This window comes from Phoca vitulina, unplaced genomic scaffold (assembly GCF_004348235.1).
Source record: "Phoca vitulina isolate PV1807 unplaced genomic scaffold, GSC_HSeal_1.0 scaffold73, whole genome shotgun sequence".
Taxonomy (NCBI): Eukaryota; Metazoa; Chordata; class Mammalia; order Carnivora; family Phocidae; genus Phoca; species Phoca vitulina.
This window is the reverse complement of record NW_022589776.1, coordinates 7,010,585-7,036,792: the sequence shown is the minus strand read 5'-3', so window position 1 is coordinate 7,036,792 and position 26,208 is coordinate 7,010,585. Positions and strand designations below refer to the sequence as shown.

Sequence of the window (26,208 nt, the reverse complement as noted above, 5' to 3'; positions counted from 1 at the left end):
TCGGGCTCCCTGCTTAGCAGGGAGTCTGCTTCTCCCTCTAACCCTCCCCCCTTTTGTGCTCTCTCTCTCTCTCTCATTCTCTCTCTCTCAAATAAATAAATAAAATCTTTAAAAAAAAAAAATTCCATTCTGCCTAACTCCCAAGCTATAAACAGGCAGTATGTCCAAAATTTGACTCTAAGTTGGTTACTGGGATTCAGAATGCATTTTCCCAAAGTTAAAGTGTAATCAGTTAGTTACCTGAGTTCTGGGTCCTGGAAAAGAGGACTATGTGATCAAGGAAAATAGAGAAACAGAAAGAACATTTCCGCCTTCCTTCCTATACATATCCCAAGCTTGGCGGAAACAAAACAATTCAAATAGAGCTAGTATCCAAAGTCCTCCCACACCCATTCCTGCACTCCTGTTCTGTCTCCTGGTCCCTCTGTGCACAGCCTCCTGTGCACAGACCCGACTCAGGCCCAGCCCTCGGGATGGAGGCAGGAGGCCTCTCGCCATCAAGCCGGCTCTCCCTGGCCGCTCCATGACACCAAGCTTCTCACTGTGAATCCTTCTGACTGGCTGCTGCCACCTCCATCCCACACTTGGTCATCTTGTTCATGCCCTTGTCTTGCTCTTCGTGTCTCTCCCGGCTCCTAGCTCCTAACTGTAGGCTTCACTGAGATTAGAGCCTAAGCCACTACTCATCTTCGTAAACTTCCCTCTCGATTCCTGTCTTCATTCACAGCTCAGAGCACAATGATTTGCTAATTATTAGAAAGACTGACACAAAAACAAAAATAAATATGTCTTCTGCTCCGTCCAGATCTTCCCCCTGTCCTGCATCCACAAGCCTTTACCATACACTGCACAACTCTAGAGGGAAACGTGATCTCATACTCTAAGTCACACAAAAATGATGCTGCATATGCCATAGGAATCTCATATTGCTCTGGAGGGTCTGCATTTTTCAAAGGAGCTGCCTGCAAACCCTAAGGAATGTCCAACTTTCAGATTTTCTGGGGAAAAGGTTCAGGTCTCCTACATGGCATGAGAAGGGCTTGGCTTAGGAGCCGATTCCCCTAAGCTTTGCAGAGCCTCTCATCCTCCACCTCTGAGCCTCCGGGAATGACTCTGAGGGAGTATTTGGAAGGAGGGCGAAGGGTGGCTATGTTTGTGTAGGCAATTGTTTATATAGATTGGGGACTAACTGTATATAGTTATCCTCTACTTAAAATTATTAATACTTTTCATTCTGGATTTAACCTCATCCCCAAGATCTTTATGGAAATGGAAGAAAATAACATCACTCATTCCATACTGAGCTAACCTCTCCAGTTTAACATGCAGGTCTTTTGCACAGTTTGCATATTTATTTTTCTGTAATCTGGAAAAAGTCTAGTTTTCAAACAATCAGGATAAAATTACAGTGTAAGATGAAAATTTTTTAATCCACAAAAACTATCTCCCATATATTCAAACCTAAAGCTAAAGGATTGTCACGCTTGGAATAATTAGCATCTTACCAGTTGAGAGGTAACAAGAGGAGAGAAAATGAGCTCAGTCTGGTGATAGTGCAAACACAACGTACCTGGGTGGGAGACTGTGGGGCACTAGCTAACCAACCGCTTTGGCTGGGGGCATAGGTGAAAATAGGGATGAGACAGAGACAGAAGTCGCTATCCTCCCTGTCCTATCCCTTGCACCAGAAATTGTCCTGGGAACACACCAAAGGGTGAAGGTGAGAGTAAAAATAAAAAACTAGCCTCCAATCCTGGGGTTTACTGAGAACTGCCTGAGGGCAGGTTAGTGCACTAATTAGAGATAAGAAAATAAAGAGTTAAATTCCTTTTCCTGTAGAATAATGGTGATTATTTCCATCATAGAAAATCAAACAAGTACCAAAAACCAAAGTCAAAATTCCCCACAAACCTCCATCAACCAGAGACAATGTCTATCAATATTTGGATACAATTTCCTTCTCGGTCTTTTTTCTAGCTTTATAAAAGTGTGTTTTCTTGCATTTGATATTCAAACATAAGAATTTCCAGGGCACCTGGGTGGCGCAGTCAGTTAAGCATCTGACTCTTGGTTTTGGCTCAGGGCTCAGGTCGTGACCTCAGGGTCGTGAGATCAAGCCCTGCATCAGGCTCTGCACTCAGCGTGGAGTTTGCTTGGGTTTCTCTCTCCCTCTGCCCCTCCCCCTGCTCATTCTCACTTCTCTCTCTCTCTCTAAAATAAATTTTAAAAAAAGAATTTCCCGGGGCACCTGTGTGGGTCAGTTGGTTAATCATCTGCCTTCAGCTCAGGTCATGATCCCAGAGTTCTGGGATTGAGCCCCACATCAGGCTCCCTGCTCAGCAGGGAGTCTGCTTCTCCATCTGCCCGTCACCCCACTCATGCTCTCTCTCTCTCTCTCTCTCAAATAGATAAAATCTTTTTAAAAAATTTCCATGTCATTATAAACCATTTTAATAGTGGTATACTATTCAAGTATATTAGTATAACATAATTTAACTTTTCTTCCATGATTGGAGATGTAGGTTGCCTCTATTATATACAATGATACATTGAACAACTTTGTGCATTAATCTTTTTTTCTGTATTTAGGATTATTTCCTTGGACTAGATCCTCAAGAATAAAATTATTAGGTCAAAGTATATGCATATATTTAAGGGATATCTATACATACTCTCAAATTATTTTCTGAAAAAGTTACATGTCTGTCCACCCACAAGTATTATCTGTAAAACAAACTAGTTTGCCCCTTGTGACCACCATTATATTCTTTCATTTTTAAAAATCTTTGCCAGTTTTAGAAGCAAAACTTGTATTTTATGTTAGTTTCTTAGTCTACGATTGTTAGTCATTTGGTTTTCTTTTTGTGAGTTGTCTGAATAAGATAGTTATACAGTTAAATGTATGTATATTCCTATGAAAAATATGAACCAGTAAATCAGTACTAAAAATATTAATATTCTTCTAGGATATTTGTGACCCAAACATGTTTTGTTTCATAAATATAACCTAAATAAAGCAAAATGAGAAAGCAAGCCTCACCTTTCTTTAGAGATTTTGGGGAATGTTCTACTGGTCTGATTTCTTCGTTATTGTCATCTTCTTCATCTTCTCCATCTTCTCTTTCTCCTTCATTTTCTTCTTCTCTTCCTTCAAACTCCTTCTCTCTAGACCTCATCAAAATAGCCTCTAATTCTCTCTCCAGTTCTTTATTTCTTATAAGGGTATAATGAAGTTTCTCATTTACATCCTCAAACTTCTCCTCTGCTTGTCTGGCTCTGCTTTCAACCTCTCTGATGGGGACAGAGTCCAGAGAAACACAACAAAATGGAAAGGTTTGAAAAGTATTTCACGTATAGAAACTCATTGTCTAGAAGAAGCAGTAGAATTAGCTAACTGCATCTGAAAGGTACAAATAAGGGAGGCAGGAGCATCAATCCTTAGGCAAGAACTGGGGTCCGGGACACTACTTTGGATGGTAATGTCAGCATGACAGTCATGCTGTGATTTAAGAATGCAATGTATTTATCAGCTCTGGGTGAAATCTGACCTTTGGGTATTTGGAATTCTCCATCAATAGGCAAGGAACCCCTTTTCAGGAGCTAATTTTGGCTTCTCTTCATTGATGTGATCCAACAAACTAAGTCCAGTAGTTTCCCTTCTTTGCCCAGGACCTCTAAAACCAGATTTTACAACCAAGAAAACTAGTTTGAAATGTGCTTCTTACTTCCTAGAGTACATGCTCTACGTCTACATGGCTATGCTCTTCTCTTCGCATTCTCGACCATCTTAACTATACCGTCCTTCCTACTCTTCAGCGTATGTAGCATTCTTTCTTGAACAGAGTAGTTTCTCCTGGTTCCATTTACGTCTCTAGCTCATCTCGTAGAAGCATACTGGATAGATCACTCCTAACACCCTATTCCCCACATACACACACTTTCACTTCCTCCATCTCCACTGTGGGTGAGGATGGATGTTTTATGCGAGCAGTAGAATTCATTGCCTCCAGCAGAAGATTTGGAGATACCCATCCCACTAATAAGGATAAAAGAAGCAGAAGAAACAAAAGTAAGCCGAGAAGCGTGGATTTCCCAGCCACACCTCCTGGCCAGCAATCTTTGTAATTACCATTGTGGTGCCTCATACTCACAATAACTTCTCTTGTGTGCGTTCAATGATAGCCATTGCTTCAAGATACTTTGGGGCCAATGTACCTTGATTCGCTGATTCTCTCTGACAAAGGAAATATGCATTATGAATGAACTGAGAGTCCCAACAGTTAATACTCTACTTCTTCAGGATGTTCTGCACCAAACCTTCCAGAATATTTTTTTTCTACTATCCATATTTATAAAGTAGATGATTAAGCACAATCTTAACACCAAAAAAGAATAGGGATTACCTGTGGCCACATAGCATACCAGCTTCCAAATTATTCATGCTATGGGTGGATAAAATTTGATTAGAATTGTAAAAAAGCAGGGAAAACAGTATCAACAAAAAGAAACAAGGAAGAAAAGGTTTAAAAATAAAGAGAATGGTAAACATGTTCCTGTAATAAATCAAGTTAATGATCAAAGAGATTGACTATATTTTTCTTAATAATTTACTTCACTAAGCTCTTAACATTGCAAAATCCAGTCAGATATTTTAGTTCCTTAGGGAACTTCATAAATATCAAGGCAGTGAAAATATGAAGAAAAAACAACTCTTTCATTTATTTTGACTCTAAATACATTCTAGGAAAAAAAATAAGAGGAAGGTAAAAGAAGGTATTTAGAAAACCAAAATTATAAGCATATTTAAAAATAAATATTATACCATTTTCCCAGAACTGTGCACCTTTTTTTAAAGCATTGTTGACACACGATGTTACATTACTTTCAGGTGTACAGCATGCTGACTGGACAAATCTCAACAGCACACTATGCTCACCACAAGTGTGGCTACCATAAGCACTATTATATGTCACTGGCTATATTCCCTATGCCCTACGTCTCATCCCCATGACTTATTCATTCTGGTCACTGGAAGCCTGAACCTCCCACTCCCCTTCACCCCCCTTTTTGCCCAGAACTGTGTTTAAAATCTCATCTATCCATGCTTCCCAACCTGAGGAACGTAAAACGTAAGCCCTACATTATAGATGGAAAGGGAGCTTGAAGAGGGTAGGCAGCCTGCCATCCTCACAGAAGGATCTAGTGGGTTAAAGCAAAACCCTCATCGAGGCCTCTTCGTTCTCAAGCACACAACCCATTGCACTCTGCTAGCTTTTTCTAAAGGAAAACCAGAGAAAAGAAACTATGTTAAACATTTTCACTTTTACTCTCGCTCTTCTACTCTTATTTCCCCGGTCACCTATTCTCCTCTTTCTGTTTTGCTCCCTTTTCTTGAGTAGCTTATTTGGAAAGTAAATGGCGGTCACTGTCCAGCCGGGACCCGCAGCACGGGACGTGGCTGTGCCTAGGCCGCACACGCCACTCACTTAGTTGTTCTTTGAGCCCAAAAGAAAGGTTTTCAGAGCAGAGGCTTCTAGAGCTGGAATTCCACACATGGTTTACAGCTGTATGGAACAACTTGATAGGTAGAAACCAGAGTAAACCAGGACTGTACTCTGTGTACACGTGAGACTTCAGACTCCGCATTCGTTCAACAGATATACAGTGGACCCTGGAACTACATGGGTCTGAACTATGCGGGTCCACTTGTACGTGGACTTTTTTACAGTCCACCACTGTAAATGTATTTTCTCCTCCTTATGATTTTCTTAATAACATTTCCTTTCCTCTAGCTTACTTCATTGTAAGAATACAGTATATAATACATAGAACATACAGAATGTGTGTTCAATGACTGTTTATGTTATCTGTAAGGCTTCTGGCCAACAGTGGGCTAGTGGTAGTTAACGTGGGCCTCATGGCTCTTGGCAGTAACTGCCTTGGTCCTTCCTTGTTTGTGCCAATCTGCTGTAGCTTTGCACTTGGTCTCTGACTCCCATTCTCTCTTTGACCTTTTTGACTTGGGATCTGCCTCAGGTTTGACTCTACTTATGGGCTTCTGACTGGACAGTATCTCCAGTTTGGGTCTATCTCAGGGAGGATCTGGCCCCAGGCCCAGCTCCTTGGGATCCAAGCACTGACATAGTGCCTCATCAGCTTTGGACATATTTTCTAGAACCACCAATTCCAACAGCCTTTCCCTGTTGCTGTTATAAAATGAGTAAATTAGTCGCTGCTCTGGTGTACGTACATGGTACAGTGAGAGGGAAACACAGATGTCTAAGGGCCACCTTCAGCCCAATAACAGAAGGGAGGGCAGAAAGTCTAATCTTATGTTAAAAATACTGCTGATGCCCCCAAGTCTGGCCCCTGTTCATCCTCAGTTCACAGGCGATCCAGCAAACTCTCCCATCTCCCTCATATACTTATCACTCATTATAGACAGCCAGAATCTCTGGTGTGAAGATGAGCCTGAAAAAGACTGTTTCTAATATCTTGCTTGTTGGGGTCGCTGAGCTGTGGGCAGCGCTGCTCATGCGGCCAAGCAGCGGCACTTGGGGGCCAGTGTAGCTCAGAGCCTTTTTGGTATTACCTCTGAGAGAGCTGGTGGGTTGAGTCACCCCCTATCTCCTCCAGTCAGCTGAGATGTTACAGAATTCTGGCTGCTTGTCCTGCAGGAACAGTGTTGGAATGATTGCGATTCGGAGAGGGCCATAAGCGGTGCTGTATGACCAGGTTCCAGAACTGATTGAACTGGGCCGCAGCTGAAGGCAGAGCGGCCTTCTCCCAGGAGGGGCAGCGGCAAAGTTGGTGCAGCTTAATGGGATCACTGGGTTCACCAGTGAATAGGGCCCAGTGCCAAATTGGGTGTACCTGTTTCAGGCACAGCAGGCCATGTCACATACACGGGGCCTGCTGTGAGTACACTCTCAGGAATTCCCACAGAGCCCTAACTCCCAGCTAATCGAGGAGCATTTTGCATAGTGGATGGTCCAGCCCCATTATGGTGGACACTAGGCATCAGGCAATGGTATGAATGAGGCCAAGCTATTAGTCTGCCCAAGCTGGTGGTGACTTACCACCCCTCCTGTTGAGATATCATTCATATCTCAACCCCCAGAAAAATCCCGTCCCGGAGTCACCTGCAGGAAGGGATAGTAAGAGTAACTGGAATCTCCATGCTCAGGTCCATAGCTTCTCAGAGGTCTGGAGCTATTTCTTGCTAGAAACCTGGGACCCCTCTATCTCTTGGAGCTCTCCAGTTTCACAGCTCAGTTCCCAGGGACATGACAAGTTATACCTGCACACACAGGCTTTCTGCTTCCCGAGCCCTTCCTTTTTCCTTTCCCTCCCCAGTGCTAATCAAATGGACTGCCTCCTGGGAGCTGTGTTTTTAGACCAGCGGGGGAGTGCCGCTGCCTGAAAGGTCTGGTATCCCTGCGAAATGGTATTTATGTCCTTAGGACCAGAGGCTGTCTGCCCAAAAATAAACAAATAAAGGAAAAAAATGAGCAAACAAAAGCACAAGAAAAACCTACAATAAAAGTTTTGAAACCTTAAAGTGCCCTCAGAGAGCGCCAGGACTTTCGTGAATGACAAGTGTACAGAGCTCAGGCGCCCCCCTCCCCCCCAGCTCCTCCTGGCCTGCAGCGCAGTCTAAATCAAGACAGCCCTTCCCCAGCCCCAACTCTGCCCCACATCTCTGACCTCACAAGCCAATTCAAGGAATCTTCATTCTCTGGGCACTCACATCCCCAAATACCAACTTTGTCTCTGCTGGCCTAGCACAATTAGGTCCCTTCTGTTTGGGCACCCGGTGATCCCTTTCTGCCTGTGAGTGTTCAAGCTGCCATCCCATAGGATGAACGTGATTCTTCTTTACCTCCAGGAAGTCACAAGTAACTATATACCGGCTGCCATGTGGGTCCATGCCCCAGACCTTATGGTCACTGAGAACGTAAACAGTTCGATCTTCAGTGATCTAGAGTAGCAGCATTAGCAAACTTCCAGAGCCCAGAGATAGAGTTTCTGGGCCACACTGTCCTCACGTGAGCTAGTCACGTGCTACCACACCATGTCAGCTGGAAAGGCAGCATCCTCGAGCAGGAGACCGCCACCATCAAAAACAACCCCCCCCACCCCCCCCCCCCCCACACACACACACCGGTTACAGGCTGTTTTCCTGCCAGCTTCCTGCCTGGCTTGAGGATCATCGGGGAGGTCTGACCCTGACTCCTTGCCTGGATGGCACAGCAGGGGAGAAACACTGAAGCAGGAAGGCCTTGGGTAGGATTAGGGGCCATCAAGCAGATTAAATGGTGCTACCCTTTATTTCCCTTTTCCTTACATGGCTCATGGCCCTGCTTACTCTTACCTCCTTGCTTCATCCAGTCTTAAAGACTGACAGATTAATATATTATATGAAAAACTTATTGAAAAGGCATTACTTGGGGAGAAAGTGATTGCAACCCCTCTCAGCGCTACTCTCACTCCAGTTTGCAGCTCCCTAGACACACATCCCCGCAATCTGCGTCTCCTTTGGGCCACACCTCTGCCTCAGTCATCCTGCTGTGGTCCGCCGCCACCCTCCCTACGGCTCCCACCCCTCCACACACCACTGCCTACTCAGGCGGATCAGATCTCTAACAGTGACATGGTTCTTAACTTTGGGGCTGAGAAACTGGACTAAGTCTATGGATTTCTGGCACCCCCCCCACCCCCCAGGAAACACACAGTATAAACATACATGCAAAATGCTATATACCATTTCAGGGGATTAATGGGATTAAGGCATGACATCTTTTATAGAGACACATATCAATCTAGAACTGAAATCTAGGACTGACTTAAGTCTACCATAGTCCTAGAACTTTCTGTGGAAGAATTTTAAATCGGTTTTCCTGCTGAGTTTCTAAAGGTTTCCAATTTCCCAATAATTCTTGTGGTCAGAGGTATATGCTTATCACAGTTCTCAATAGAGTCTGCTGAATGAATTTATTTAAAAAATAGGTCAAATTTTGACCGAGATATTGTTAAATTAAGGAGGGCAATGAAATACTAATTTTAAAATGAGGTTTAAAGAAAAGAATGAGACGTTTTTTATAAAGTTAAGGTGAAAAACAAGAGTTTTCCAGAGATGATGCTGGGAAGAAAAAAAAAAAATCTGAAAAATGCATTATATAGGAGCTCCTGGCCCTCCTGGAGCTAAAAGTTATGTTAAATCCATATCATTTTTACATTATGTTAAATTTCTTAGCTTTTTTCTCTGGTTTTGAATTTCCTACTTGTGTTTCAGATACATACCCAGGAAGAGAATATATTTGCTTCAAATAGAGGTTTGGAATGAATATTTTCATCTTTTTCAATTACTCTAATGAGTTTTTCCTCCTCCTTGGATGTTGAAGGCTTCTAGGGCACAGAAACACAAAGGACCTGTTAGCAGAGCTGGTGTGTGACCCAGAGGCATGGCAAGTTCCCCAGAGCAATGTCTGAAGCTTTAATCTTCAATTTGCATTAGTCATTCAACAAGCATTTTCAAAGACTTACAGCAAACACTGTGTGAGAAATCAGTGGGGATGGGGAAGTGGAGACCAGGGTAAACAACAGTGAGAGAAACAAGAAGAATGTCTTCCAGGGCGCCTGGGTGGCTCAGTTGGTTAAGCGACTGCCTTCGGCTCAGGTCATGATCCCGGAGTCCTGGGATCGAGTCCCACATCGGGCTCCCGGCTCAGCGGGGAGCCTGCTTCTCCCTCTGACCCTATCCCCTCTCATGCTGTTTCTCTCTCTCTCTCTCTCTCTCTCTCTCTCAAATAAATAAATAAATAAATAAAATCTTAAAAAAAAAAAAAAAGGATGTCTTCCAGACCCAGGAATTCACAGCACATTAGGAGAGATGGACCAGAAAATAATTATGGTATGCATGATTGATGTTGGCAAAGAGGTGTGTTCCAAAAGCTCTGTGCACCCAGAAAAGGGCCCTGAATTCTGCCTCGACATTCAGGGAAGTTTTTACAGAGAAAGTGATACCTGAAGACCGAACAAGACTTTGTAACATAGAGAGGAAAGGGCCAGAACTAAGGCCACAAGAGGAGGAAAAGAGGGAATGCATTACACATTTAAAAGGTACAATGGAATTTAGTGCCCAAATAACACTGTTTCCCATTTATTTTGTGCCTTCTATATGCCAAGCACTGTACCGAAATAAAACAGAAAATGCTGGCGAAAAGCAGCTTAGCTGTCGTACATTTTTCTTCTGCTGTCTAGTATGTACAGCGGGTCTAGAGGACCTAGGTCACAGCCTGGGATCATGCCAACATTTAAACTATTCACAGAGAAGAAACATCAGGGAAGGAAGTTAAGACAGTCTAGAGAGTGTTAGGTGATCTTGAGTTCCGAGAGCCAAGGACAGTAGTAGTCAATCCAGGAATCAGCAAGGGTTCTTATGCCAGACTAATCTAGGTTTGAACACTGGTTCTGCCACTCACAGTTTTCTGACTTAGGGTAAGTCAAGTCGACCTTTCTGAGCTTCAGTTTTCTTATCTGTAAAATGGGGCAATAATTTTTACCTTGAAGTTGTGTGGTATAGATGAGAGGTAACACATGCAGAACATGTAGCTCACAGTAGGGACTCAGTTACTGGTAGTTATCATTGTATTTTTAGGATTGTTATTATTATTATTATAAGTACCCCAGGAAGGGTTTTATTACTACGAATGTCCCGCAGGCATACAGACAAGGTAAGGAGAAAGGAGATGTGGAGATGGGTCTGGGAGGAGGGGAAAGGTAGCCCAGAATGGGAACTGAAGAAGTGGACACAGGGGCGCCTGTGTGGCTCAGACAGTTGAGCATCTGACTCTTGATCTCAGCTCAGGTCTTCATCTCAGAGTCATGAGTTCAAGCCCCATGTTGGAGCCTACTTAAAAAAAAAAAAAAAGAAGAAAAAGTAAACACATAGAGTTTAAATTACTATTTGAAAAATCTGGTAATGAAAGGACAAAGAAACAGCATCAGGATGAGAGGTAGATTGTGTAGGTAATAGGAGTACAGGGGTGAATGAGGCTGATGGGAAGTGACTAGATTTTGAAAAGGAAAAGGACACCCCTACCTTGGAAAATAAAGAGACAAGGGTATCTCAGGTATGGTTAAATCTATACGAAGAAAGGAAGGGAGCTAGGGTGTTCATTCCAGATGACCTATTTCTATTTTCAATAGTACCTATATATATTCTTTTTTTATTTTATTTTATTTATTTATTTATTTATTTATTTATTTATTTATTTAGAGAATGTGAGTGAGGGGAGGGGCAGAGGGAGAAGGAGAGAGAGAGAGAATCTCAAGCAGATTGCACTGAGCGTGGAGCCCAACACGGGTCTTGATCTCATGACCCTGAGATCATGACCTGAGCTGAAATCAAGAGTCAGATGCTTAACCAACTGAGCCATCCAGGCACCTCAGTACCTATATATATATTCCTTAAAAATATAAAGGGAAAGGAAAATATAATACTAAATCATCTTACCTCCTCTTCTTCCCTTTGCATCTTAAAATTATCCTCCATACTTTCTTCTTCCTCCTCTCTAGAAGGCCTGTCTATGTCAGGTTCAATTAATTCTTTTATAAAATCCTGTGAGATAAAACAATACTACAATTATAGTTTAGTGTATATTAATAATTTTTAGTATATACTAATTATTCATTCAAAAATTTAGTGAGCATTAATCTTGCAACTGGACACTGTGCTAGGGATAATGACAAAAAGGGTAATAAGAATAGACCCTGTCCTGTATCATATGACCTCACTGATACGAGGAATTCTTAATCTCAGGAAACAAACTGAGGGTTGCTGGAGTGGTGGGGGGTGGAAGGGATGGGGTGGCTGGAAGATAGACATTGGGGAGGGTATGTGCTATGGTGAGCGCTGTGAATTGTGCAAGACTGTTGAATCACAGATATGTACCTCTGAAGCAAATAATACATTATATGTTAAAAAAAAAAAAAAAGAAGAAGAAGAAGATAGCAGGAGGGGAAGAATGAAGGGGGGGAAATTGGAGGGGGAGACGAACCATGAGAGACGATGGACTCTGAAAAACAAACTGAGGGTTCTGGAGGGGAGGAGGGTGGGAGAATGGGTTAGCCTGGTGATGGATATTAAAGAGGGCACGTTCTGCATGGAGCACTGGGTGTTATAAGCAAACAATGAATCATGGAACACTACATCAAAAACTAATAATGTAATGTATGGTGATTAACATAACATAATAATAAGAAAAAAAAAAAAAAAAGAATAGCCCTTGTCCTCCTATGACCCAGCAATTGCACTACGGGAATTTACCCCAAAGATAACTATCTAAATTATCTAGTGGTAATTTAGTGATCTAAAGGGGTACCTGCACCCCAGTGTTTATAGCAGCAATGTCCACAATAGCCAAACTATGGAAAGAACCCAGACGTCCATTGACAGATGAATGGATAAAGAAGATATGAGATAGATAGATATATAAATAGATAGATAGATGATAGATAGATAGATAGATAGATAGATAGTGGAATATTACACAGCCATCAAAAATGAAATCTTGCCATTTGCAACGACATGGATGGAACTAGAGGGTATTATGCTAAGGGAAATAAGTCAATCAGAGAAAGACAATTATCATATGATCTCACTGATATGTGAAATTTAAGAAACAAAGCAGAGGATCACAGGGAAGAGAGGAAAAAAATGAAACAAGAGGAAACCAGAGAGGGAGAAAAACCATAAGAGACTCTTAATCATAGGAAACAAACTGAGGTTTGCTGGAGGGGAGGGGAGTAGGGGAATGGGGTAACTGGGTGATGGACATTGGGGAGGGTATGTGTTGTAATGAGCATTGGGTATTATATAAACTGATGAATCACAGACCTGTACCCCTGAAACAAATAATACATTGTAAGTTAATTAATTGAATTTAAATTTTAAAAAAAGAATAGCCCCTGTCTTAAGAAGCTTAACAATTTAGTGGACAAGAAAATGCTATGGATACATATAGTCACATGGTAGGAGCACCTAATCTATGGTAATGGATGTGGTAGTGGATGTGGTAGTGGAAAGAGAGGATTGGTCAGGAAGGTTTCCTGGAGGACATAATGTCTCAGTTTCTTCTTGAAGGATGAGTAAGGGAAAAAAGCACGATTCTAGGCAAAGGATGATGCATGGGCATGACTGGCTCTTGAGAACAAAAGTAGTTAGTAGGACAGAAACTTAGGGGCAGATGGACAGGAGCACAGTCATAGAGGAAGGGCTAGAGTGTCATTCCAGAGAAACTGGATTTTATCCTGAAGGCAATGAAGTACTAATAAATTGATCTGTTTTGCATTTTAAAACAATCACTCTAGCAGCAGGAGAGTAGATTTAAAGAGAAAGAAGGGAGAGAGGGAGGAAGAGTGGGAAGAAGAAAAGACAAGAGTAGAGAATGAACAACATAGGGTTGCAGGAATGAAGAGGAGGAGAAGGATTCAAGAGATATTTAGGAGTTAACTCTCAGTGCTGGAGTGATTAGATTGATATCGGATGCCTAGGGAAAGGAAGCATCTTGAATGATACCTGGTGAATGGTTTAGGCCACTACATAGATGATAATGCCATTCACAGAGAAAATGAACAAAGTTGCATAAGGAGCTTTGGGAAAATAGATGAGTTCAGACTAGGCTATGTGACTTTAAGGTACCACTAATATATCTAAGTGGAAATATTCAGTAAGTAGCTAAATACACAGATATAGAGTTTAGATGGAGGCATTTGGGCTAAAGATAATCATTTAACAGTTATCTGCATTTAGTTGAAGCCAAGAAAGTAAATTATATCACCAAAGGAGAAGTTGTGAAGTTGCTGGAGGATGAGGGCTTAGAACAGGAACTTAGTCACATACAAGACTAGGGAAGAAAGACAAGTCTGCACAGAAGGCCAGAAGTTGTGTCAGAAGTCTGACAAAGCCACCAGGAAAGTCAAAAGAAGAGAAAGAAGGATTCAACAGTGTTGAATACCTCAAACGAGTCTACACAAATACTGACTGAAAAATGTCCTTCAGTTTATGGCAATGACGTGTATAAAACAAGCTAATAGTAAGTTCAATGTCTACAATAGGAAAATGCATAAATAAATTATGGTATAAACTGTAAGTCAGATGGTCCCTGACTTATGATGGTTTGACTTAAAATTTTTTCAACTTTACAATGGTACAAAAATGATCCACATTCAGTAGAAACTGTCATTTGAATTTTGAATTTTAATCTTTTCCCAGGCTAACAATACGTGGTTCAACTCTCTTTCATGATTCTGGGCAGTGGCAGTGACCCACAACTTCTAGTCAGCCTCATGATCACAAGAGTAACCAACTGATACACTTACAACCATTCTGTTTTTCACTTTCAATACAGTATTCAATAAATTACATGAGCTATTCAGCGGCACCTGCGTGACTCAGTTGGTTGAGCATGGACTCTTGGTTTCCGCTTAGGTCATGACCTCAGGGGTCTTGGGGTCGGGCTCCACACTCAGCAGTGAGTCTGTTTGAAAGATTCTCTCCCTCTGCCTCTCCTCCCCTCAAATAAATAAATTTTTAAAATGAACAAAAAAATAAATTACATGAGATATTCAACATTTTCTTATAAAATGGTCTTTGTGTTAGATGATTTTACCCAACTGTAGGCTAATGTAAGTGTTCAAAGCACGTTGAAGATAGGCCAGGCTAAGCTATGATGTGGGGTAAGTTAAATGTATTAAATACATTTTCGACTTACAATATTTTCAACTTACAATGGGTTTATTGGGACATAACCCCAACATAAGTCAAGGAAGATCTGTATTTTGCTACTATAAATAATGCTGTATTTAGCATTCTTTTTTATTTATTTATTTAATTCCAGTATAATTAACATACAGTGTTATATTACAATATAGTGATTCAACAATTCTATACATTACTCAGTACTCATCGTGATAAGTGTACTCTTAATCCCCTTCACCTATTTCACCCATTCCCCACCGACCCACCTCCCCTCTGACACCTATCAGTTTGTTCTCTATAATTAACAATCTGTTTTTTAATCTCTTTTTCCTTTGTTCATTTGTTTCTTAAATTTCACGTAAGAGTGAAATCATGTGGTATTTATCCTTCTCTGACTGGCTTATTTCACTTAGCATTATACTCTCTAGATTTATCCATGTTGTTGCAAATGGCAAGATTTCATTCTTTTTTATGGCTGAGTAATATTCCTCTGTGTGTGTGTGTGTGTGTGTGTGTGTGTGTGTGTGTGTGTATGTACCACATCATCTTTATCCATTCATCTATCGATGGACACTTGGGCTGCTTCCATAGTTTGGCTATTATAAATAATGCTGCAATAAACATAGGGGTTCATATAACTTTTCGAGTTAGTGTTTTCATATTCTTTGGTTAAATACCCAGTAGTGGGAATACTGGATCACATAGTAGTCTTGTTTTTAAGGAACCTTAAGTCTTGCTTTTTGAGGAACCTCCATACGGTTTTCCACAGTGGCTGCACCAGTTTGCCTTCCTACTAGCAGGGCACAAGAGTTCCTTTTTCTCCACATCCTTGCCAACACTTCTTATTCCTTGTGTTTTTTATTTTAGCCATTCTGACAAGTGTGAAGTGATATCCCATTGTGGTTTTGATTTGCATTTCCCTGATGATGAGTCAAGTTGAGCATCTTTTCATGTGTCTGTTGGACATCTGGATGTCTTCTTTGGAGAAATGTCTGTTTATGTCTTCTGCCCATTTTCTAATTGGATTATTTGGTTTTTTGGCATTGAATTATAGTTCTTTATATATTTAGGACACTAACCCTTTATCAGATATGTCATTTGCAAATATCTTCTCCCGTTCAGTACTTCTCATTTAGTTTTGTTGATTGTTCCCTTTGCTGTGCAGAAGCTTTTTATTTTGATGTAGTCCCAATAGTTTATTTTTGCTTTTGTTTCCCTTGCCTTAGAAGACGTATCTATGAAAATGTTGCTACAGTGGATTTTGGAGAAATTACTGCATGTGCTCTCTGCTAGGAGTTTTATGGTTTCAGGTCTCACATTTAGGTCTTTAATCCATTTTGAATTTATTTTTGTGTATGGTGTAAGAAAGTGGTCCAGTTTCATTCTTTTGCATGTAGCTGTCCAGTTTTATAATTAACATTCTTTTTTTTAAGATTTTATTTATTTATTTATGTGACAGAAAGAGAACATGAGCAGGGGGGAGGGGCAGAGGCAGAGGAAGAAGCAGGCTCCCCACAGAGCAGGGGGAGCCCGATGTGGGACTCGATCCCAGGACCCTGGGATCATAATCTGAGCCAAAGACAAGTCACTTAACCAACTGAGCCACCCAGGCGCCCTATAATTAACATTCTTATACAGATATATATTAGAATTACCAAAATATAACTACAAAGTTATATTTAACCTGTTTAAAGAAGAGATTAAAAATATGAATAAAGAGAGAAAGATTACAAGAATGATCAGACTTGAAAAAGAACCAAATAGAACTTTAACAATTAAATTTAAAAACTGAACAGAAAGATTTAATAGAAGATTAGTGAACAGGAAGGTAAACCAGAAGAAATTATTCAGGATGCAATGCAGAAGCAAAGAAAAATATGAAGTAAGGTTAAAAGACATGGGGATAGATTTCAATATATATCCATTCAGAGTTCCAGAAAGAAAGGAGAGAGCAAACATAGTAGAGACAATATTTGAAGAGATAACAGACTTTTCCATATCTAATGAAAGATACCAAGTCAAAGATTTAGGAAACCAAAAGAATCCCCAGCAAAATTTAAAAAGAAAAGGAATTCCACACCCACATATATCAGAGTGAAACTGCAAAATGCCAAAGACATAAAGATCTTTTTTTTTTACTTGTTTATTGTTACGTTAATCACCATACATTACATCATTAGTTTTTGATGTAGTGTTCCATGATTCATTGTCTGTGCATAACACCCAGTGCTCCATGCAGAACGTGCCCTCTTTAATACCCATCACCAGGCTAACCCATCCTCCCACCCCCCTCCCCTCTAGAACCCTCAGTTTGTTTTTCAGAGTCCATCATCTCTCATGGTTCGTCTCCCCCTCTGATTTCCCCCCCTTCATTCTTCCCCTCCTACTATCTTCTTCTTTTTTTTTTTTTTAACATATATTGCATTATTTGTTTCAGAGGTACAGATCTGTGATTCAACAGAAAGACATAAAGATATTAAAAGTAGCCAAAGAGAAGAGAGGGATTAACTTCAAAGAACTGACAGCTGAATTCTCAACTGTCAGTTTGGTAACAATAAAATCCAGAAAACCATAGAAATAGTATCATCAATGGGTGGGGAGGAAATAGTATCATCCTAGAATTGTATATCCCACAAAAATTGTTAAGAGTGAGGGTGAAATAAAGACATTTTCAGACAAAAAAAAAATAAGTTTGCCTCCAGTAAATCCTCACTAAAGAAAAATTTAAAGCTTAAGGCAGAAGGAAAGTGACCTCGGGTAGATCTGAGATATCTGAAGGAACAATAAAGAAATTAAACAAAAAATCAACTCCAATCACTGAAGGCATTCCTGCTAAAGTCATAAATAAGAAGAGGATGCTTGATATTGCCACTACTATTTAACACCAAATTGGGAGAATTAGTCATTGCAGTTAGACAAGAAAAAGAAATTAGAGGCATAATAATTGAAAGAAAGAGGTAAAATTATCTCTATCTGTAGATGATTTGATTAAATATCTGGAGACCCCAAAAGAATCTATTGAAAAATGACTAAAAACAATAAGATAATTTAATAAAGTCACAGAATATAAAATAAAAATACATAAATCAATAACATATACACAGTTACCAGTTAGAAGATACAATGATAAAGAAGATCCTATTTAAAATAGCAAAAAATAGGGGTGCCTGGCTTGGTCTCGGGGTTGTGAGTTTGAGCCCCATGTTGATTATAGAGACTACTTAAATAAATAAAACCTTTTAAAAATAAAATAGCAAAAAATAAAATGAAATACTCAGGCATAAACCTTACAAGAAATGTGCAAAATGAGTAAACCATAAAACATTATTTAAAGGCATTTAAAGTAGATATCCTATATTTTTGGATAGGACAACTTGACAACATAATTATCTCTGCTCTAAGTTAATATATAAATTTAGTATTACCCCAGTCTTTAAAACTCATATTTTCCCAGAGGTAGATTACAGAGTTACATAGAAGAATAAATAAGCAAGCATAGGGATGAAACCCCTGAAGAAGATCAGTGAGGAGGGCTGGCCCAGCCAGATATGAAAATGCACAATTGCGCCTCAAAAACTAAAATATTGTGGTGATGACCCATGAAGAGATAGATTAATAGAAAATAACAGAAATTTCAGAAACAGACTTAGGTTGAATATAGCTATTTTCAAATGCTGGAAAACACTAAAACATGGAATGTTGTAAATACTATAATGTGGAAGACAAATCAGCCTTGTTCATATCAACCCGAAAGTCTAAACAAGGACCAGTGAGTAGAAAAAGTTACAAGGAAACATATTTCATTTAGTTCAATAGAAAAAATAACATTATAATAGTCAGTGGTCACCAAAACAAATGGGCTAATTCTGAAAGTAGGTCTCTGCCACTTCAGATATTCAAACATAGGCATAATGATCAAGGGTGGGTATTATACATCTGATTCACACATCAGATGTTTTGCTGAATTCAATCTCCCTTAAAATCCTTTCTGTTCTTGGGGTGCCTGGGTGGCTCAGTGGTTAAGCGTCTGCCTTCGGCTCGGGTCATGATCCCAGCGTCCTGGGATCAAGCCCCACATTGGGCTCCCTGCTCCATGGGAAGCCTGCTTCTCCCTCTCCCTCTCCCCCTGCTTGTGTTCCCTCTCACACTGTCTCATTCTCTGTCAAATAAATAAATAAAATCTTTAAAAAAAAAAAATCCTTTCTGTTCTTCAGTTTCTATGATTCTGTATAGTTCTCGAATTTAATTTTTTCATAGATCTGTTGTGTAGCCAAGATCATGTCTGTGGTACTTAATTTTCTAAAACTATACTGGTAATTTTTTTTTTTTTTTTTGAGAGAGCTCATGGGGTGGGGGGCAGAGGGAGAGAGAGAGAATCTTAAACAAGCTCCATGCCCAGGATGGAGCCTGATGTGGGGCTCCATCTCACAACCCTGAGATCATGACCTGAGCCAAAACCAAGAGTCAGACACTTAACCGACAGAGCCACCCAGGTGCCCCATGTAATTTAAGACTTTTAATGTTGATGAAATCATTCAGTGATTAATTCAAAATAATTCTGGCCAAGATCTGGGCAGCAAAGAAAAATAAGCATTTGTAAAAGATGTATAATTTAGAAAGGTGGTGTTTCTTCAGTGTTTAAATATAAGATAAAAGTCCCACACGTGTGTAGGTAGAAGCATCCCCGCCCCGCCACTCCGGCAGACCCTAGAGCACTGACAGAGACACCATCACATCTCTCCTCCACAGTTCACAGCTCTGATAGCAATGCGGGCTTCTTCAGTCTTTACTGGAAACCAACTCCTTCAAACAGACTGAAGTAAAACTAAACATTTGTGATTGCCATGAAGTACAGGATATTCATTAATTTGGGATCCTCGGTAAACAGTGGTAGTTAATACCACTGGATTAGCACAGTCATGTGTGGGGTGTAGAATAAAAAGTAAAAGCAAGTCAAGGACAGAATATCAACATTTAAGAGACAGGCAGTGGAGGAAGACCAAAAGGAGAGTGAAAAGAAATAAAAAAGTAGGAGAAAAAATGTTTGTCTTGTGAGGAGAGATTACAAAAGGAGTAAACGACTAGTCAACAGGGTCAAATGCTACAGAGAAGTCAAGTTAAATACAGCATTGGGGTTCCTTGGATCTGACAATAAGGAATCATTACAGTACCTTGCAATAGTTTCAGCATTTTAAGAGAAATGATTGTGATAGGAAGGAGAGCATGAAGTAGTAGAGAAAAAGACATGCTCAAGGGATCTTTTAGAATGAAAGCAATGGCCATGCTTATAGATTGTTTATATATTGACACAATGGAACTACTAGAGAGGAAGACATTGAAGATACAAAAGAGAGAGGACAGTGGGCTGGGATTAGGTGCTCAAAGGAAGAAATAACCTTAAATGGGAAGACTGAGCTTGGAGGGGAGGAGGAAGCGTACGCAGAAGAAGACCAGTCCAAGGACATGCCTCAGGAAGTGGCAAGCAGCTCCCCCTCCGAAAGCCATCCTTTCCTTTATGAAGGATGAAACAAAATCATCCTCTAAGAAAGTGAGACGAGATGCTTAGGTGGATGATTCTTTCCCTCAGAAGGGAGAAGAGCTGGGGCGCCTGGGTGGCTCAGTCGGTTAAGCGTCTGCCTTCGGCTCAGGTCATGATCTCAGGGTCCTGGGATCGAGCCCCGCATCGGGCTCCCTGCTCCGCGGGAAGCCTGCTTCTCCCTCCCCCACTTCCCCTGCTTGTGTTCCCTCTCTCGCTGTGTCTTCCTCTGTCAAATAAATAAATAAAATCTTAAAAAAAAAAAAAAAGAAAGAAGGGAGAAGAGCTGCCAATGCTCTAGGTCAGGGGCAAAATTCTCTTCAGGTAGGGTAAATAAATGAGGACTCAGAATATGAATTGGAAAAAGTCACTGAATCCTTACCTATTGAAATATACGGGGGGGGGGGGTGAAATACAGGAAGAACCAGAATAATGATCAGTGCCAACACACAGCAAATACCTCTTCTCCAAATAGGTGTTCTTTTTCTTCCTTTGTCAGTAACTTTATTTTTCTGCCTTTGATCCCAGAAAGGAGGTGAGAACATGTGGTGATCCACTCATAACATTCTCTCTGAGGAAAGAGAAAAGATAATTATTAAGCAGAAAAAACAGATTATACCAACTCATTTATTCACTCACTTCTATTGAGGAGCTACTAAGTACAACTCTTCTAAATACAACTCCATTCAATTAACTTGTTATCACTTCAGTTCAAAGATTTGTGCAGAAATAATTCTCTATGAATACAGATCTAAAATCATATCATCTCTTATCAACAGAGTTTGAGATCTGGGTCGTATTGGGACAAGGAGCAGTGAAGTGCCATAAAACAAGATGAAGAAAGATTGCTGGATTTATTATGGGCAAACGGTCTGTCCCAACAAATGGTTCACAACTGACCAGGTCAACTGGGATTGCATAACAAGAACAATAAAAATAGCCCACATTTACATGGCATTAATTATATGCCAGATTCTGTTCTAAGCATGTGCAATATTAACTCATTTGATCTTCAGTATGGAAATATGTGCTATTATGGGGCGCCTGAGTGGCTCAGTCGGTTAAGCGCCTGCCTTTGACTAGGGTCATGATCCCAGGGTCCTGGGATCAAGCCCCACATCAGGCTCCCTGCTCAGCGGGGAGCCTGCTTCTCCCTCTCCCTCAGCCTCCACTTCCCCTGCTTGTGCTCTCTGTCAAATGAATAAATAAAATCTTTAAAAAAAAATGAAATATACGCTATCATTTTTGAGGTATAACTGAAATAACATTATATTGAGAACAAACTGATGGTTACCAGAGGGGAGGTGGGTGGGGGGGATGGGTGAAATATATGATGGGGATGAAGGAGAGCACTTGTGATGAGCACAGGGTGTTGTATGGAATTGTTGAATCACTATATTGTACACCCGAAACTAATATAACACTGTATGTTAACTGGAATTGAATTAAAAATTTAATTTTTTAAAAAATTAAAATCTTAAAAAATGCATTAACCCCAAAACACACACACAAAAAAAAGAAATAACATTAGTTTCAGGTGAACAACATAATGATTTAATATTTGTGTATATTGCAACATGATCACTACAATAAGTCTAGTTAATATCTGTCACCATATATAGTTATAATTTTTTTTCTTGTGGTGAGAATGGAAATATGTACTACTGTCATTCTCATTTTTTAGATGAAGAAACTGAAGAACAGAGCAGTTGAACATCTTGCCCAAGGTCATATATATAGTTAAGCATGGCACTTGGACTCTAATCCAGGTGCTATGGGCTTTTAACTACTACAAAAATATTACTCCCCCACCTCCATTAAAATGAATAAAGATTGGAAGCACTGTTTTGGGGGCAGTGCCTGGGTGGCTCAGTCAGTTAAGCGTCTGACTCTTGATCTCAGCTCAGGTCTTGATGTGAGGGTCATGAGTTCAAGCCCCACACTGGGCTCCACATGGAGTCTATTTAAAAAAAGAAGCAGCAGCAGCACTGTTTTGGAAAAGGTGCTCACCCCTTATCTGCTGAGATACAGGAAAGGTCTACAGCAGATCTCATCCACCTAAAGTGTATAGTAACACTACATTCACTTAACCAAGATCTCTGAACACCTCAGATCAGGCTTCCATGTTTAAAAGAGATGTAATTCCTTATTAGTGAATAACAGCAGAGTAAACTAGGAAACATTATCCTCTCTGGGGATGGAGATCTGGTCACCTTAATCATCAAAAAACTGTACTGTGTGGTGAAATAATGACCCACTTAGGTTCCTGAAATCAACCATACAGAACTGTAATATGTCTTATATTTTTCTCATTATTAGACTTAATTCTAATTGTGGAATTATTATGAAATGTCAGAGCCACAAAATTTTAGAAATCCAATCTAAAACCTTATGTTCTAGATAAGGAAACTGAAGCCTATGGGGGTTGAGTAAGTTTAGCACGGCTTCATTAGTGTCACTGATAAATTTCAATTCTGGATTCAAGGATTAGGATGATGTCTTACTGCATATCAGAAAGAGGATCAAACAAGGGATGTGAAAGTATTGGGTTCTAGTCCTAAGTTCATCTAATTGGTTGACTTCTTGAGTAAATCCTTAAAAGTCTTCTATTTACTAAAAACAAATGAGGTTGAGGGCGCCTGGGTGGCTCAGTCGGTTGAGCATCTGCCTTCGGCTCAGGTCATGATCCCAGGGTTGGGATCAAACCCCGCATCAGGCTCCCTGCTCAGCGGGGAGCCTGCTTCACCCTCTCCCTCTTCCTGCCGCTCCCCCTGATTGTGCTCTCTCTCTCCCTGTGTCAAAAAAATAAATAAAATCTTTTTCAAAAAATGAGGTTGTTGGTTTACTCCAGGTGACCCTTATGCAGTGGGGAACTGGCAAAAGCCATCTTGTGGGGTGGGGCGTCCTAATTTGTAGCATTTGCTGATTTCCATAGCATACACATTCCCACTGTGGCAGTTTCAATGGTATTCATCAATTCAGTATGTTATCACTAAATGTGGAGCTGGGAATGGGCGTGCACAGTCAGCTCTTGCTTGCCATTGTGAATCGCCATCATAACCACTGCCCCTAAGGATCCTTCCAGCTACAAAACTGAAGCATATATTATTTAACTTTATTGTACCACAGATCAAAGAGTTAGTTAATTTTGAAAATAGTAACAATATTTTTGAAATCTTATTTTCTTCAGAGTTAATTCATCATTCATGAGAAATAAACTATTTTCTAGTTGAATTTGTATAATGTGAACCAGATCCTAGTCATTTTCTTATAAACTTCTGAGATATTGAAAATACTACCATAAGACTTCGGACTGGGGGGGGGGGAATCAGTAGGTGTGTTAATGTTACTTAATTTTTTTCCTAGAAAAGTCTCCATCTCCTAGAGATTCTGAAATTAGTAAGATGGTGCACATAAATTATTTTACAACCTAATTTGTTTTAAAGATTTTATTTATTTTTTATTTATTTTTCTGACAGAGAGACACACAGATGGAACACAAGCAGGGGGAGTGGGAGAGGGAGAAGCAGGCTCCCCGCCGAGCAAGGAGCCCGACGCGGGGCTCGATCCCAGGACCCTGGGATCACAACCCGAGCCAAAGGCAGACGCTTAACAACTGAGCCACCCAGGCACCCCTTACAACCTAATTTTTAAAAATAGTGAGACCTATCCCATATGTAAGACATAAAATACATATGTAGAATTTAATAAGAACAGTCATGTAAACATCACACAGGCCAGAGAAGAGAACGTCACCTGTACCCTATAGGCAAGTCCTTATATACCATAATGTATTTATCCATTCCACTGTCTATCCACGGTCTGAAATCATGATCTCAGCTATACCATATGAAACTAGAAAAGAAAGAGCAAATTAAACCTAAAGAAGTAGAAAAAAAAGGAAATAATAAGGACCAGACTGTAAATTAAGGAAATAGAAAACAAAAAAAATCAATGAGACCAAAAGCTGGTTTATGAGATCAAGAAAAATGATAACTCTTTTTGTAGACTGATGAGGACAAAGAGAGAGAAGACACAAAATTTCAATAACAGGAAGAAGAGTGTGCAATCCTATCATTATTAAAGGATAATAGGAGAATATTATGAACTATGTCAATAAACGAAACAACTGAGATGAAATCACAAATTCCTTATAAAACCAAAGCCACTGAGCTTACTCAAGAAGAAAAAGATCATAGCCTTATATCTAATAAAGACATTTCCTTGAATCTATTGAGGAAATTAGATAGCCTTTTATCTGAATTGCTCTATTTTTGTAGTTCACAACCTTCCCACAGAGCCCAGATGGCTTCACTGATGAATTCTACCAAACATTTAAGGAAGAAATAATACACAATTCTACACAAATTGTTCCAGAAAATAGAAGACTCCTTCTAAGAGGCTAGTATTACCCTGATATCAAAACCAAACAAAGGTATTAGAAAACAAAACCACATAATCAATATCCCTCATGAACGTCAATGCAAAAATTCTAAACAAAACTAACAAACTGAATTTTGCAACATATAAAAAAGATAATATATCATGATCAAGTGAGGTTTATCCTAGGGATGCAAGGTTGGTTTAATGTTCAATTCAAAAATCAATCAAGGTACAGTAGTCGCCCCCTTATCCATGGGGGATATGTTCCAAGACCCCCAGTGGATGCCTGAAACCACAGATAGTACCAAACCCTATATAAACTACGTTTTTTCCTATATGTTATGTATAATAAAGGACCCAGTAAAAGATTAATAACAAATAATAAAATAGAACAATTATAACAATATACTGTAATAAAAGTATGTGAATGTGCTCTCTCTCTCTCTAAACATCTTACTGTACTGTACTCATCCTTCTTGTGATGATGTGATAAATGCCTATGTGATGAGATGAAGTGAGGGGAATGGCACAGACATGTGACCTTGTGATGCTACATCAGTAGGAGGACCATCTACTGTGCTGGGCTCTGTTGGCCGTGGGTAACTGAAAAGGTGGAAAGTGGAACTGTGGATAAGGGGGGACTACTGGAATTCACCATATTAGAAAACTAAAAAGCACAACTCATATGATCATCTCATTCGATGCAAAAAAGGATTTGAAAAAATCCAACATTCATCTTTGACTTTAAAAAGTTTTTTCAGGGGCACCTGGGTGGCTCAGTCACTTAAGCGTTAGACTCTTGGTTTCAACTCAGGTCATGATCTCGGGGTCATAAGCTTGAGCCCCACATTGAGCTCTATGCTCAGCGCAGAGTCAGCTTGGGATTCTTTCCTTCCCTCTCCCACCCCCTATGCTCCTCCCCGCCCCTGCTCACATGCTGGCTCCGTCTCCCCCACCCTCTTTAAAGTAAATAAATAAATAAAAATCTTTAAGAAGCTTTTTCAGCAAACATGGACTAAAAAGGAACTTTCTCAACCTGATAAAGGGCATCTGTGAAACACCTACAGCCACGGTTATACTTAAGGATGACAGAATAAATACTTTTCCCCTAAGACAGACAAGGCAAAGATATCAGCTTTCACCACTTTTATTCAACCTGGTACTGGAGAGTCTACGTAGTGCAAAAGGCAAGAAAAATAAATAAAAGGCATACAGATTGGAAGGAAGAGAGAAGACTGCTCCTATCTTCAGATGCCATGACTGTGTACAGAGAAAATTCTAAAGATTCTAAATGGGAAAAAACTGCTTAAAAAAAATAAGTTCAGCAAGGTCACAGGATATGAAATCAATATATTTTAAAAATCAATTATAATTCTATACATTAGCAATGAATAATCAGAAATTGAAATTACAAATGAATCACTTACTAAAAAAAAAAACAAATGAAACACTTATAATAGTACCAAAATATGAATTACATAGGGATCAATCTGAAAAAAGATGTGTAGCAGCACCTGGGTGGCTC

At 40.0% G+C, this 26,208-nt stretch overlaps 1 protein-coding gene across 1 annotated transcript in view; it reads right to left on the bottom strand.

Moving 5' to 3' along the window:
* The window catches only part of AXDND1 (axonemal dynein light chain domain containing 1), a 90,807-nt gene that overhangs the window by 519 nt on the left and 64,080 nt on the right, over positions 1–26,208 (bottom strand). The window contains exons 21-25 of the mRNA XM_032393416.1: positions 20,761–20,871; positions 11,519–11,623; positions 9,304–9,408; positions 4,152–4,234; positions 3,041–3,291 (exon numbers count right to left, since the gene is read on the bottom strand). Coding sequence (XP_032249307.1) covers positions 3,041–3,291; positions 4,152–4,234; positions 9,304–9,408; positions 11,519–11,623; positions 20,761–20,871 — 655 coding nt within the window. The remainder of the gene's footprint in view (positions 1–3,040; positions 3,292–4,151; positions 4,235–9,303; positions 9,409–11,518; positions 11,624–20,760; positions 20,872–26,208) is intronic.